The sequence below is a fragment of the Triturus cristatus genome, chromosome 7 (assembly GCF_964204655.1).
Source record: "Triturus cristatus chromosome 7, aTriCri1.1, whole genome shotgun sequence".
Classification (NCBI taxonomy): domain Eukaryota; kingdom Metazoa; phylum Chordata; class Amphibia; order Caudata; family Salamandridae; genus Triturus; species Triturus cristatus.
The window spans coordinates 1,217,559,454-1,217,576,169 of NC_140590.1; the positions used below are offsets into that span (position 1 = coordinate 1,217,559,454).

Consider the following 16,716-nt stretch of genomic DNA (forward strand, 5'->3'; position numbering starts at 1 on the left):
GCTTCAGTGTGCAAGGAGAGAGTGAGAATAGTGTGTGTTTGGGGATCAAATTATGATATTTACATAATACTTGTACAGTTTGCCGGTTTTAAAGGTTTTAAAGGCTCGTGTTTGATATGAAAATCATGTTTTATAACAAGGATATGATATAAACAAAGTAAAAACATATTGTAGTAGAATTGTCTTTGTGTAGAACATGTTTTTTCATATAAAAGATGTGTTAAAAAAAGTTTGCAAAAAAAGCAATAGATGAATGCAAATGTTGTAATGAGTATAATTTGAATGTATCAGGTCGTTTTATAGTCAGCCCACAGAGCTTGTTTGACCTAATATTGAACGAAAACAGTTCCAGTGGGATTCAGCATTTATTTATTGTATGAGAGTGGTAGTGTCATGCTGTGGGGTAGTAGTGCTGTGCTCGGGTGAAAGGACCATTCTTGGGGGTACAAATGTTATCCTGATGCGATGGTACTGTATTTTAGTTTGATAGTGTTGTGTTGAGATGTCCTACTGCTGTAACACTGTGTGATAGTGAGTGCTAATTGCTGTTGGCCAGACCTTCATTACAGTAGATTATTCCTTGAAAGTTTTACTTTTGTGGTAAGAGATAATAGTGTTGTGAAGAAATACTGCAATGCCTTGGCAGAAGTCACTGCAATGCTGTGAGGGGCTGTATTGCAGTGGATGGCGAATGTATTGCAGTGTGGGTTGGTGGCACTGTTTTGACAGAAGCGGTAGTATAATGGTAGTAGCGTTGTGGAGTAGCAGTGCAGTTATCTGGAGTGGTTGTTTGGTGGTGTTTAGCAGTGTTAGGAGACTGTGCCTTGGGGCAAGGGTGATAGCATGGTAGTGGATTGCTAGTATTATGCTGTGAAGTAAAAATGAAAATGTGGTAGTTAGTGGTGCGGTGGTTGAGGAGTTCTGCATTCTGATATGGTGGTGGTTGTATTGTTACTGCACTTTTGATAATAGTATTATTGTGTGATGTTGTTACATTGAGTTAAAGTGGTAGTGCGTGTTACAGTGTTGTGGTGTGGTTTCACATTAGTGTGAAATTGTTGTGTTATGCAGTTAGAGTTACGGAGTGCTGGTTATAGTGCATTAGTATGGGGTGAGCATGCTATCACGCCTGAACAAGATAACACTCCCATTCTTAGACTTGCTTGTGTTACCAGGCAGAGGAGGCTCAATCTAGCAGTTCGGCCTGAACTCCCCTTTTAGAACAAGGCCAATTTTGATTTGCATAGGGTGGTCCCTGTCTGCGGTGGCACAGAGAGCAAAAATAAAATAAGCGATGGGCTCTAAAATGGCCTACAGTAGTTGCCATTCACTGAGATTAATACATACAATCCATTCATTACTTTTCGGGTCTTGCCGACTGACAGCACATGTGCTGTCTGCTAGGAGGGGTATTGTTTACAATAAAGGACTTGAAGCTCACCCATTGCTTACCATTTGTTGTCATCATGGTCACTCTTCTTTGCTGCCTCCTAGTTGCCACTTCGTTTTCTTTCTGGGGCGCATGGACCAAGTACAGATTAATGCTTCCTAATTAATGTCTGTCCACTGCTCTTGCTGCGATTGGGGTACTATTCCTTCTGTTCCTCTCAGTTCCTTTCTCCGTATGCCTTCTCCCCTTCCCTTCCCTTCCCTTCCCATACCACCCTACCCCACCCTCAAACATCTAGCTCCATAACACTGCCACCACTAAGCTCCATCCCCTTTATACCTAACCAGTACAATATATGTTGCTCCCTTGTCCAGTAGCTGCTCCTGGTCTAAAATGCATTTATTTGTAAATAAACCAGTCCTTGCCGAAGAGTTGTACTTACTAACACACTCCTGCATAGGATCAAATTCAGATGTTTATATAGATAGTAGGTCAAGATAGTTGGTAGCATATTGCATTATAATTGCATTTATATAGCACAAGACTTTGAAGCTCTATAGGGTAATTTATTGTCAACTTGGGCAACTTCCCATTCCACTCCACTCAGTACCACTCCACTCCTTGCCATGCCACTCCACTCCTCTGCACTTCACTTCACGCCACTCCTCTTAATGCCACTCCACTCCAATCCACTCTACTCAATGCCACTGCTTCTACTCATTTCCAATCCACTGCAGTCAATGCCACTCCAATCAATGCCACTCCACTCCACTTAACTCCACTCCACTCCATGCCACTCCACTCATTGCCACCCACTCAATGCCACTCCACTCCATGCCACTGAACTTAATGCCTCTCCACTCTACTGCACTCAATGACACTTCTTTCCACTCCACTCTATGCCACACCGCTTCACTCAATGCCACGCCACACACTCCACTCCATTCCACTCCACTCCACTCCACGCTATCCCACCCCACATCACTGAATGTCACTCCACTCAACAAGAGCCAATAGATCTCACATAGGCTCATACATTGGCGAGAACTATTGACTTTGCCAATGCTTGTTTATCTCCTATCCAGCAGTGATCGACAGGTAGCTGCCATCGATTTGTAGAGTTATGATCGCCAGCACCTAGTTTCTCTATGAAGAGTGACGGATGATTGTCAAATATAAAGAAATTCAATCTGACACAACGAAAACTAAAACCATGAAAAACAGCCTCGATTTGAAGAATCTTTGGCATATGGCTAGATAGCACCCTCTCAATGAACGAACAGGCCAACAAACTGTTGGGCATCTGTTTCGGGCTCCTCAGAATTCACTCAGAAAGGTTCTAGAGCTTATCCCAGAGCAGTTAAGGAAAACAGTTTTGCAGTCCCTCATAGTCCTTCGCCTGGACTATGGGAACTCACTTTTCCTGGGATCACCAAAGTATGTGATCAAGAGAATCCAGACGGTGCAAAACGCGGCAGCAAGGTCTGCTTAAACTGCCTAGACACATCTCGGTAAGGGAATCCTTAAAAGAGCTACATTGGCTACCAATTGCAGCAAGAATCAAGTTTAAATCCCTGTGCATTGCTCATAGGGCAGTGAATCATAAAGGCCCGGAAAAACCTTGAAATCTGATAGGCGCTCACGTTCCCCTCAGACCACTAAGGTCTTCCCATCTACACCTCCTCCGCACCACTAAAATCAAAAAATCCCGATGGGGAGGTAAGTCCTTTGCACACTTCATACCCAAATTGTGGAACGAGCTCCCTCTTGGCCCAAGAGCAACGCAAAATGAACTATAATTTAGGAAAAAGCTTAAAACATGGTTGTTTCCCTTAGACCATTAATATGCCTCGTACCGATCCTCTAGCGCTGGGAAGCCTTAGGGCAGCCAGGCACTTTATAAATCCCCAAATCAAATCAAATCAAATGGCAGGTTCCAAAGGGAACAAATTGAACCCAAGCAGACAAGCTGACCATAACCAAACACTATCTATGCAGGATCTAAAAAGGAGTAATTTATATGGCACAAGAAAGATACTTTAACTAGAAAAGCAGTGCATTTTCTTATCATGCCCTGTGCCTTTAATTATTGTTTCCATTTGTTAGACCTAAGCAACAGTTTTTTGAACTTGGCAATAAAACAGAAAGGCTTGGATCACAAAGCTGCCTCTCTAAATCAAACTCTTTTGTGTGTCCCGTCCTGTCTTTCAGGCCTATCAATGCTTTCCTGTACTTGGTGCGCCTCGGGGTGCAAGACCTCTCCAATCTCACCAGCCCCAATGTGCTGATCGTGAGCGTGAAGCAAGTGGTCGTCCATGACACATACGCAGGATTCTCGACATCGAGTGGAGATATCGCCCTGGTGGAGCTGCAGACACGTGTGAACTTCACGAAATTCATCTACCCTGTCTGCCTGCCACCGGCCTCAGCCCAGCTGAAGTCAGGACTGAACTGCTCTGTAACTGGCTGGGGCAGCATCCAGAACATAGGTAATTGGCTCTTTTACAACCTTTTGTGCAATGCTCTAAATTAGACATGAATTCTACAGATCTTGTAAAGAGTGACAGTGAAGACAAAACCAAAACACAACTTTGCCCGTCTGCTTTTGTCCCTCAAAACCGTGCTGGAATATTAGGTTTTAAAGTGTATTAGTATTCCTGAAACAACTTTAAAAGCCTCCTAGAACTGAACTTGCATGAATCAACTATAAAATGGGGGAAAACATGAATAATGGAGCGATTAATACTCTTTGGGCCAGATATAGGACCCTTACATTTTGCAACTCGCAAATTGCGTCGCTTTGTGACTCGCAAAATGCAATGTACAATAGTGTAACAGACACTGTTAGCAATTCCCAATGGGGTCTCAAATTGCATGCCTCATCAATATTCATGAGGCAAGCGCAATTTGCGAGCCCATTGGGAATGGCTAGCACTCCCAGGGATGGTGGCCTGCTGGGGTCAGTAGTCTTTAATTTTTAAATGCAGCCCGTTTTCTTTGAAGGAAAACGGGATGCATTTAAAAAAGAAAAATAAACTTTTCAGCTTCATGTTTTAAGGGCAGGCAGAGGTCCCTGGGACCACTGCCTGCTCTTAAAAAATATTTTATCACAAAGGGGAAAGCGTCGGCTGGGGAACCCTTCCCGTTTGCAAGTGGTTTACCACCTACTTAAAGTAGGTGGTATACTTCGAGTGGTTTGCGCCTACAAATGCGGCCGCAAAACAACAGTACATGGCAGTGAGTCTCGCTATTAGGAAGGGACGTCCCTTCCAAATAGTGAGAGTCTCAAACGCTATTTTGCGAATCAGTGCAAAATAGCGTTTGAACATGCCATTACCCATTACCCTTTTTTTTCGGTTGCAAACAGGCCGATTTCCTGTTTGCGAGCGCAAAAAAGGGTCGTACATCTGACCCTTCAACCTTCTCCCACGGGTGTACTTCACAATGATTATCCCAAAAAAGGCCCTTCTCATTCCAGTGTTACTGCCCCATGAGCCAAGTGACATGGAGTATACAATGTAGTATGGATTTTTTAAGTTCAGTTGTAGGCAGTTTTACGTCATACTCGTTATCAGTATATCACAGATTGTCACCTTGTACTTTTCATCGAAAGTCCAAATGTTCAAGATATTACTGATTTCTGATATTTCATAAACCAGTGCAGGTTGCTGTGCCCAACATGTATCATAGGCCCAGGCATCAGGCTAGGAAGCAGAAAAGAAAAGGTGCTTCAACCTCCCTGGGCATTGTTGGGGCTGTCTTTGTGTTTGCTGGGTGATTTGTCCGCATAAGTTTGCCAAGGTGTGCTGTTGCTGTGTTTCATGAAATTATTGGGTAACACCTGGTAGACTTACATAGGGGCATATCATCAAGGCACGTGATAAAATTATCGGCGCTTTAGCGTCCGTTTTCAGGCGAAAAGCGGCGATAATTTTATCGCCCTATCAGCAAAGACACGCTAGCGCGTGTTTCAATGCCTTTGCGCCTGTTTCCGCAATGCCCATCTTTGCATCGCTAATGAGATACAAAGTGGGCGTTCTGTCCCAAAAGAACGTGAAAAATGTCGCTAACAGACATTTCTCCTATCAGCAAGCTACACGCTAACCTGCGTAGCGATAAGAAACGTAGCGCTAACCGCGGTTATCGCTACTTTCCTTACACCTGCTTTCAGTCTGACTTAGCCAGTATATCCAATGGAAGGTGGATATAATGGCTAAGTCTGCCCTGCCCTATCATCAAGCTATCGCCAAACGTTGTGCGATTATCGCTGGATTTCCAGCGATAATCGCACATTTGGCAGCTTGCGCTTGAAATTTTATCGCTTTGGAGATAAATGTTGCTGATAGCACGCTATCTCACCGATAAAATTCAGCGATAATTATCTTCGCGCTAAGCGAGCTTAGCGATAATTATCGCCGGCCCTTACTGATATGCCCCTAAGTCCCAAATGCAATTTGCAACTTTTTTTAGAGAAAAGCATAACTGGCTGGTGGTTCTCACACTTCTCGCTCAGTTATGCATGCTGAAGGTGTTAGGAGTCAGACAAACCTGTGTGAGGATCTTTCATCTGAAGTGATAAAGAGAACCCTGATACTTTTTTTATTTATTCTTCGTCACACGCCCCTAACTAATTTTTTTCTAATTGCCACCTATGTTTTTATTACAAGCTGATTTACTGCATAATTATTTTCGGATGACCTGAAGTTAGTGGCAGGTAGTTCATCTTCCCTCTAGCTACAGATGGAGGTGAGAGGAAATTGCATAATTTGTTTTTATGTAATTACGAACATTTTGAGAAATTATGCAAAATTATGTGTAATTATGCAAAATGCAAATTCAGCATTTAGGGCCAGATATACTAACATTAAGAATAGCGATTTCCTAATTGCAATTTTCTGTGACTCACTATTAGGGAATTGCTATTTCTAATATGTCAAAGTTTTAAATTAAAATTAGAGATACCTAGCGGGTCGCAAATCGACCTAACTCATGAATATTAATGAGGTAGATCGCAGTTTGCGACCCATTAGGAATGACAGCCATCACAGTGATGGTGGTCTGCTGGGGTCAGCAGACCACCATGTCTGTGGTTCTATTAAATAAAGCAATCTTTCTTCTTTTAAATGTAGCACTTTCTCCTGAAAGGAAAACAGGATGCATTTAAATAAAAAATTTAAATGTTTAAAATGTATTTTTAAAGAGTAGAGAGTGGTTTGCAGGACCTCTGACTGCTCTTAAAACATCATTTTTTACATTATCAAGGGGCCCCTTCTCATTTACAAATAATTACCACTACAGTTCACTAGTCAGTAAAAAAGTAGGGGCATATTTGCCACTATTTCACACAGCACAGCAAGGCAGTTTGTTGTGCTGTGTGAAAGGGCAAGCATGCACTGTATTTAACATGATACTGCCATTCCTGTCCTTTCCTTGTGCTGATGCCCTTTTGGCTGCCTAGCACCAATGCAGGCACCCTTGCTGCGTGGTGCAAGGGTGCCTGCATTGTAGGCAGGATTGTTTTTGAAAAGGAAGAGACATCTTCCTGCACAAAAACAGTCCTCAGAGGCATTTTCCTATTTCTAAGTGTGCAACGGAAAAGGAAACAGCGAGGAGAAATAAAGATATTTCTACTTGTTGCACCTCCCCTGGGAGGCGTAGCATTTTGATGCATTCACAGATTTTCCAGTGTTGGTAAATTTGGCAATGTGCCAAAATCCATGGGTGGATGTGTGGGAACACCTCCCTGGGGCTGAGATTTGCGCTGCATTGCATTACTACAGATTTATCAAGCCATGCAGGGCCATGCACGATTATAGTATAGTCAGTGTCGGTCCACTGAGATTATGTCCAGGATCGTCGAATCGTCCCAACTAGCATGACGGTGCTACGCGTGGGCATCCACAAAGCTGCGTAAGTCAGCTTTGTATGCAGGTCAGTGGACCGACACTGACAATACTATAAGGCATCTCCGCTCCCCACATCGTCCTTTTACAGTCCTTAAGGAATCACCAGACCACTATGGCTGTAGTGAGTCATCTACCAGCCATAAAGGCTGTTTCATCCATCGACTGCCAGCCCTCCCCCACTCACATTGGGTACCCGGCTGGGTCCTCATGTGAGTAGCATTTTTTCTTTTTATTTTACCACTTGTGGCACATCGTCTTCACTAGGCTGTGCAGTTGAACCAACAGATGTCCCAACATCAGTCAGTCCTGATGAGACCTTACACTGATTAGAGGGTCGAAATGTCATCGACACATAGAATAAGCGAGCCATTACTCAGCGCGTATCACTGTATACAGCTGCTGTTCACACTGAATATAATTGATAATGGTCGACTTGTACAAAAATGTGGAAGCCTTGTATATAATTAGCACACTTTCACTTATGCTTTAGCTTCCTCTGTTCACTTGGGACACTATGCACAACAAATGTTTTTCAATGAATCCGTAACATTGTATATATCCCTTTCTTTTCTTCCCCCCTGTTTGAAACTTACACATTGTGTTATACTGAATCATCAGTCTATGTGGTTTCTTCTCCCTCTGACCTTAGTGAAACCCTCTTTATTGTGATTGTGCATATTATTACAAATATTGATTGTATTATTCCACAGGAACCACTGTTTTTCCTTTAGACTTACTTACCCTGGTTCCTCAGTGAGTAGGGTTCCCCTGTTCTGTCCTTCATCTCAATGTTTTGTGACTGTACTTTGGTAGCAAAATATTAATATATACTACTGCAAATTGAAATTATTTATTGTTTTGTCTTCATACACCTTCAGAGACAATGGGCTTCAACCTGAGTGTTGTCCGTTGACCATCTGAAATGATTTTAGCCCACTTGAGGAGTTAAACAGAAACCACCTTAAACCTCCTCATACTTTCAAATTTGGCTTACTCACGGGCCAAAAAAGAATGAGGATTGCAATCTCGCCACGCTTTGTATTTCGCAGAGTCCTTTACACTGACTCTTAACACTTCTCTTACAGTCCAATTCCAATTTGCATGTCCTGCCCACCACCTTTATGCAGTTACTTAGAAAAGGCTTCAACCAATTTACACAAATCTCCCTCTTGACCAGCAAGATCAAATAAAGAAGTAATCTTTTCTGACAGTAAGATGTGTACACATCATTCTTAGCATCAGTTCCATACAAAATCAAGACATAGCTTACCGTTGTATAGATGCAGACAATCTCGGAAACTGCTCTATTTACGCCATCCCAAACACTAAGCAGCCTGTAGCAGGAAACAAGCGTGTATGTCATTAGCCTTTTCCTCCCCACACCTAGGGTAGCAAGGGGTGACACCTTTAGTGTAGTTGCAACTTCCTCTGAGTCACTTAGATTCTGCGGAGCGTACATAAGTGATTTTTCCCGAGGGGAGCCAATGTAGCTATAGAGTAAAGGAGACACAGTGTAGTCTGCCAGATGTTCAGTTGTTCCTCTGCCAGCTTGTATCCTCCCACGAATTGTCTGGACCTTAAATTGTTCCTTATTTTCCTTAACTAACTTCCAGTACCACATGAATACTTCCTTGTTTATTGGCTTAATGTCTTGAAGTCTATCCTCAAAGTCCCAACCTGCCCTACATTTTTGCCCTGACCCACAGGAGGTCTACTGGCCAGTATTTATACTTAGAGATAGTACCTTTGGTTTCCTCCTATAAAGCCTCCCAAGAGATTATATCTGGAACTGCATGCAGCTGCCTCCAGTACTTTATACCGGCATTGATCAGTGGGTCATTCAACTTATCCTTTAAAAAAGTAGGCGTGCCAGGGGATATCCAGATAGGAGCAAACTCATAATAGTAATCTATTCATAAGATTTTCCTGACACAATACCACACTTCCAAGAAAGCCCATAATACCTTCAACCGTACCTTCTTGAAACATCTGGGATCCCCAAACCATTCTGCCCCATCAGGTTTAACATCGCTGCATACAGTATACCCCTACTGGAGTCATCGCGGCTCTCTACAATTCCTAAATTGAAAGGAGAGGCAATAGAGGTAAACAGCTGGAAGGGCTACACCTCCCTTTTCTAACTTTCTTATTAGTTTCTTTCAACTTAACCTAGAACTCTATTTTGGCATCTCTTTTGTTTATGTGTGACTGTAATGCCCAAGCATCTTATCTTTGTCTCATAACTCCTCTCTATGCTGCCTAAATATAGTGCCATTACCTCTGTCTTTTCCTTATTTATGGCATAACCCGAGAAGGCCCCAAATAAACCAGTAATATCCTTGATATGCTCACTATTTTCCGTGGGTTCTTCGTATACAGGATAATATCGTCAGCATGGTGACCGACCTTAATCATGTGGTTCCCATAATCAAAAGGCACAATCTCATCATCTACCTTGATTACCTACGTTAAGGGCTCTATATACAGATCGAATAGCAACGTTGAAAGCGGATAGCCCTGCTGTGTCCCTCTCTTTTAATTCTTCTTGTTCAATAAACCCAGAGAAAAGGCCAAATATGTCTAAGACCTCTTATAAGTATAGCCAGCTCACCCTGTTGAAGGCCTTAGCTGTGTTAATAGTCACAATAGCCAAAGGATCAGAATTTGCAATGGCCAAGTTGATAGACAATATCAATTGATGGGTAAGATTATGCAGCTGTCTCCCAGGCACAAATGCCTTCTGGTCTAGATGTACTATACTACTTATTACCGAAGAGTGTCTCCTGGCTACAAAATCCCTGCAAAGACTGTATAATCATATTTTAGTGGGGAGATGGGCCTATAGGAGTCCACCTTCTTAGGGTTTTTATTAGGTTCATAATTACGGTTATTACTGCTTTGTTCGAGAATGGAGGGACGATTGATCCTCCTGCCAGCAATGTGAAGAACAACTCCTTCCATACTGGGACTATTACCTCTTTCATAGCCCTATAGAATTCAATTGGTAGTACAGCCGTGCCTGCTGCCCTCCCACTATGGGTTCTGGTGATTTGTGAGATAAGTGCCTCTTCAGTGATTTCCCCCAGAAGCTCTTGTGCTGCACACAATAGCACCGGGAGCCTTATCCCCGTTAACCACTCTCTTGCGTGTGATCTACTGGAGCTGCCCACTCCAGAATACAGGTCACCAAACCAGTTAAGGGAAACTCTTCTATCCTGGCCATATCTTCTGACTCCTGACCACCGTCATCTACTATCAGACTCTTTATATAATTTTGCACTCTTTTGCTTTTGCATTCCAAGCTAAAATCTTACCACTTCTCTGCCCATAATAAAAATAGCAAAAAGAACAATTGATAGACAGAATGCAGAACAATATAATACATTCAACCCAGTACAGAGATCTGGGCCTAAAGCCATTGTTTTTTTGCTCACCATGCCATTCCAGTTTGGACCCAGCCATATGCAAATCAGTCTTGACCCTGCGCCCAATGGGAACAGTCCAGCCCGAACTGCTAGGCCAGGTCGTCCCTGGACTGGAAACAGACATCCTAGGACCGGTTTTGGGGTTTCACCCCTCATCAGCCAGGACAGCTTGACTCCAGTGGCATGGAGAGCACAGTGGTGCGGTAATTTAGGAGTCTTCAAATCAGCTATATTTTTCCTTACCTCTTGGTTCACATTCGCCATACCTGCCTTTAGTGCCTTAGTCCTCTCACAGACATCATCTAACTTGACCTCTAGGGCATGAAAGACTTTCTGAATGCCCTTCTGATTTGACTATGAGATTGTGAATCCCTTCTGCATCTCCTGACGAAGGTTCATAGGCTTCTGCTCAACCGTATTTGAACCCATTAGGGGCCCTGCTGGGTCAGGAGAGATTCTCTCTACCTGCATTGATGATGCTTCAGGCTGACCTCTAGAACTATGCAAATGAGGGACCCGGTCAGCTGAACTACATAAAAACTGATATCTATTCTCCACTGGGACTCCAAATGTTACCTCATGGTCCTGACTCCCTCCTCTAGTGGCCAAAGAAGGATCTCTCCACGTAGACACCTGAGGCAGTAGGGGATGATATATTATTTGCCCCGACCGATTTATTGAAGGGTCATTATAGCCTGCGATGTTCTCTTCTGTGGGCTGCTGCTTAAACTCCAAGGATGACCATGATTTACAAAGAAGGAATTTATTGAGGTACTAACTTTGGGTTTTATTGGGGCATCAGTTAACATTGACTGAGAGTGCTTCATGGCCTTGGTTCTTTGAAGGTGTCCTCTGCCTCCTCGAGCACTGTGGCCCTTCTCTGATACAGGGTAATTTGAATAAAGCCTGCAGCTGCTTTCTGGGACGAACCTCGCCTGCCTCCTAGGTTCAAGACCCCAACCCCATCTCAGTTGGAGAGACTATTGAGGCTCTCCTCACAATCCCCCACTTATGCTCTTTGGTAAGATCCCACCTACGCTCGGGATCTTAAGGTATATTCTCTGTGGCCACTTCAATTGTGAGAAATGGAGTTGTTGGTTGACAAGTGTGTAAGCGCTGGACAAGGAACAGTCACAATCCCTTGCAGAGTGAACTAGAAAAAGTCACTAAATTAACCTGTGCTTAACGCTGGGTAGTTTGACAAACAAGCAGTCAGGCAATGTCAAAATTATTTATGCAGCACACAAACGTTAATATAGTTAAAACACAAGAAAATAAAAATCCCATTTCAAATTAGAAAAATAGATTAAATTTAATAAATTATTTGACACCAAAATGACAAGAATCCAATGAGTAAAACCAGACATATTGATTATTAAAGAAAGCGAAAATAGCACCAAAGCGTAAAGCGCCAACAAGGGTTATCTGGTTGCACTAGACCTGGACAAAGTCAAAAGTTCAGGCAGACCCTGATGGAGCACGGCCGGGCAACAGGGACCAGGCTTGGCCCCGTGAGCAAACGTTCCCAAGTCGTGGTTGCTTTGATGCCGAAGATCCTGTTGGCAAGGCGGATGCGGGATGTAATAGAAGCGATACTTCAATGTCGAAGCGATGTGTCTGTGTTGATCCTCGCAGTGGCAGCGATGCACTGGTCCTCATCCATGCAACAGTGCTTTGGCTCCGATGAGGGCAGGGACTGTGATGCAGAATTTTCAGCATCGCCATCGAAGCTGCCCTCGACTGAGATGCAAAGACCTCGATCCAGGAGAGCGTTGCGCTGTGGTGGTTCCGAAGGCGATGCACCGGGTCGATCACGCAACAGAGGTGATGCGCCAGTTCTGGTCCTGCACCAGGGGTGATGCGCCAGTTCTAGCCATGTAACAGTGCTTATGCATTGGTTCAAAAGAAGATGCGTGGGTTTGGCTGAAGCAATCACCTTAGGCCCTCTTCCAGTGGTCCAGGACTGGGGTGGCACCACTTGGCAGAGCAGACTCACAGATGGCAGAGTCCAGGTGCAGAAGCAGGATAGTTTGAAATCTTTTATATCCTTGACACTTCAGATCATGAGGCCAACCAACTAGCCGTTGGAGACACTCCAGGTTCTGGGGGTTAAGTGATGCTGGTCCAGTCCTTCTCACACAGACCAGGAAGGCAGCAGGTCAGCACAGCAAGAAAGCAGTTCTTCCAGAGCAGCAGTCCAGCATAGTGGCAGTCCTTTAGCAGCTCAGCAGTCCTTCTTCCTGGCAGGACATCCATAGGTCCAGAAGTGTACTGAAGTGATAGGGTCTGAGGTCCAGTTCTTATACCCAGTGGTGCCTTTGAAATTTGGGAAGGGTCTTTGAAGTTCACAGAGGTTCTCCCTTATCTACCCTGGCTACAGACTCACTACAGGGGGGGAGGGGGGTATGCAGCCCTTTGTGTGCGAACAGCACACAGCCTATTCCGGTGTGGGTGTGAAACTGTGCCCAGCTCCTCCTTCCCATCCTCCCAGGATGGCCCATCAAGTCATACCTGAGCTCCCATTATGTGTGGCTGTCTAGAGGGAATATACAAAGCCCAGCTGTCACACTCTCCAGACATGTATCAGAGGCAGGCTGCAGGCACACAAGTCTATGAGCAGGAAAAAGCCAACTTTCTAAAAGTAGTATTTTTTGTAACCATAAATCCGACTTTGCCATTAAAGAGGATTTATCATTACAATTCCATAAGTACTAAACATGACAGATCCACCTCCTCTCAATTAGGAATTACAGCTTATTAAATGTAATAAGGAATCCCAATGTTATCCTATGAGAGGGGTAAGCCTCACAGTCATGAGAAGCATATTTGGGAGTGTTCCACTACCGGGACAGGTAAAACTTAAAAGCACATGTCCTACCTTTTAATTACATGGCACATTGCCCCATGAGCTACCTAGGGCCTACCTTAGGTATGATGTATATGTAATAACAGTGGGGTTTGAGGCTTGGCCAGGGGTTTTAAATTGCAGGTCAACCTGTCAGTGTAACACTGCATTCAAGCTGCAATGGCAGGCCTGGGACAAATTTAAGAGTGCTACTTAGGTGAATGGCTGTTAGACTTGGTATCCTTGGCATGGGTTCCCCTGTCTTTTTGCCTTCAGACCTGTTTTTACAGACTTAATTTTTGCTGGCCTTAGGACTCTGGGCACTTTACCACTGCTAGTCAGTGCTAAAGTGCATGTGCTATTCTACTGGACTCTTGCTTTTCTGTGCGGACCTGCTGCCCTCTAGCCTGTGAGTGAGAAGGTCTAGTCCTATATCTCTCCAACCCAGAACTAAAATTACTCCAAGGGCTTGCTGGCTTACCTTTTAATTGAAGTCTCTGAGACATAAAAGACTTCTAACTCACCTACAACAGCACCTGCACTCGGCAATCTGTGTCTTGCCTGCCAAGTGGTGGCAATCTAGTTCTGGGCCCTTGTAAGTGGGTATACTGCTCCAGTAGACACCCACGCATCAAAGCCATTGTGTGGTTCGTAATCTCTGTTCAGTTCTCCTTGATTGGCATTTTCTATGTTTTTCCTAAAGTCATGTCTCTGACTGGTGGTTCTACATCTGCACTTGCACCTGATAAAACTAACCTTGTACTGGCCAACCTGGAGGGTTATACTGTGGCCCAACACAAGGATTTCTGCAAGGGAATTGGGCTTGCTGCAAAGACCTCCACCAGGAACGCAAAGCTTCAAAAGGCGCTGAGTGCCTGGGCAGAAGCTTGTGCTGCTTAAATGTAACCTCAGAGGAAGAGGAGGAGGATGATGAAGTACCTATAAGATGGAGGTGGAAAATCCTCCTTCCATGCCTGTTTTTTACCAGCAGGGAGGTACCGTAGAATGGGGTTGGCTATAGTCCCTCTGAGCTTTTGTATGGGCGCCCTGTGAGAACCTCTCAGTTTGGTGAAGGATGGCTGGGAGCAAGCTCCCGGGAGCACCATCAGGATATAGTCAGCTATATGCTGGCACTCCACAACTAAACATCGTGCTTCCAGAAGCTCACCCAGGAGAATCTGTAAACCAGCCAGGAGGACATGAAATGCTGGTATTACCAGAACAGCACTCTGGTGGAGTGTCAGCCTGGCCAAAAAGTGTGGGTGATGGAGCCCGTGGAGCCCATGACCCTGCAAGGCCACTGGTCTGGACCTTGTGAGGTGAAGGAGCCCAAGAGGGAGGTCACCTACTCAGTGGCCCTCAAGAATCCCAAGAACCCATTAAGGATCCTTCATGTCAACCGTCTCAAGCCCCACTTTGTGAGTTCTGAACTTGCCTTGCTCCTGGTTAATGATGATGGGGTGGAGGAGGAATGTGAACCTCTCCCCAAGCACATATTTTCCTAGAAGCAGGATGGATTGGTGTAGGGTGTCAGCCTCTCCCCTCCACTGACCCTAGACCATCAAAGAGACTGCTGCCAGTTGCTAGGGGTGTTTGACTCTTTGTTCTCACTTACACCAGGACTCACTAAATGGTGTATCCATGATATTGATACTGGGGACAGTACACCTGTGAAGAACGAAATTTTCAGGTTGTCTGACAAGGTAAGAGCCAGCATTAAGGAGGAGGTCTCCAAGATGCTGGTGTTAGGGGTTATTGAGCCCTCAAACAGCCCTTGGTCCAGCCCATTGGTGTTGATCCCCAAGGCTGCCCTTTAGGTGTCATACCTGAACTCAGGTTCTGTGTGGACTACCGTGGGACTAATGCAGTCACCAAGACTGACGCTCACCCCATTCTTGGAGCTTGAAAAGCTCATAGATCGGCTTGGAGCTGCCAAGTTGCTCAGCAAGTTTGACTTAATGTCTGGGTATTAGCCGATTGCCTTAAACGAGGGGGCTAAGAAGAGGTCTGTGTTCTTGAACCCCAGAAGGGCACTTCCAGTCTGATTCATGCCTTTCGGGTTGAAGAACGCCCTGCCACCTTCCAGCTGTTGGTCAACCAGGTCTATGCTGGGTTGGAGAATTTCAGTGCCACCTACCTAGACGACATTGCAGTCTTCATTTCTAACTAGGAGTACCACCTGTGCCACCTCAGGATCTGCAGAGTGCAGGCCCGACTATCAAGTTTAGTAAGTGCCAGATAGGGCAGGGTTCAGTGGCCTACTTGGGTCACCAAGTGGGAGGTGGCAAGGTGTAGCCCCTTCAGGTCAAAATTGAAACCATTCTGGCTTGGGAATCCCCCAACACCCAGACAGAGGTGAGATTCTTCTTAGGCCTCACTGTCTACAACAGGAGATTTCTCAAGGAATATGACACCATTGTTGCCCCCTTGACAGAGCTGACTTCCTGGAAGCAGCCACATCAGGTGATTTGGACAGAAGATTGCCAAAAAGTTTTTGACACCTTGAAGGAGGCCATGTCCACAGAGCACCCATGCTCAAGGCTCCTGACATTTCCCATTATTTTATTCTACAGAAAGACGGCTCAGAGCATGGTATAGGGGCTGCGCTCTCACAGATAAATGAGGAGAGCCTGGATCAGACTGTAGCCTTCATCAGTAGGAGGCTACTTCCCAGGGAACAAAGGTTGAGCACAATAGAAAGGTGTAAGAAAGTGTGGTATTATGTTGTGTGGGGGTTAGTCTTCACCTTGTAATACTATCACAATACCCCAAAGATGGGCCTTGGGTTCACACTAATAAATCCTTACATCAGTCCTGGAAAGTGGCAAAGAGCAGTTCGGCTTTAGTAGAGGAACATGTTAAGCTTTTCAAAGTACCAACATGGACGATAAGTAATTGACATGACTTGAGAGAAATCCGAAACCAATTTATATAAATAGAGTGTATTGTTATCTTAATTTAGACACCATAGCATACAAATGACCAGAGTTATGGATTTTTGAAGCAATATTAAATCAGTGCAGAATAATACATGGTAAAAATAACATTGCGATCAATGGGAACAAACACTAGTGATAATTGATCACTTGCAGGTAAAGTTATGTGGGACCCTTACAGGTTTAAGGTCGTGCAGCCCCCTGTACTAAGTGA

At 44.5% G+C, this 16,716-nt stretch overlaps 1 protein-coding gene across 1 annotated transcript in view; it reads left to right on the forward strand.

Moving 5' to 3' along the window:
• LOC146811651 (uncharacterized) overlaps positions 1–16,716 on the forward strand; it is a 187,173-nt gene that overhangs the window by 92,050 nt on the left and 78,407 nt on the right. Inside the window, exon 4 of the mRNA XM_085618622.1 lies at positions 3,602–3,879. Within this exon, the coding sequence (XP_085474748.1) occupies positions 3,602–3,879 (278 nt within the window). The remainder of the gene's footprint in view (positions 1–3,601; positions 3,880–16,716) is intronic.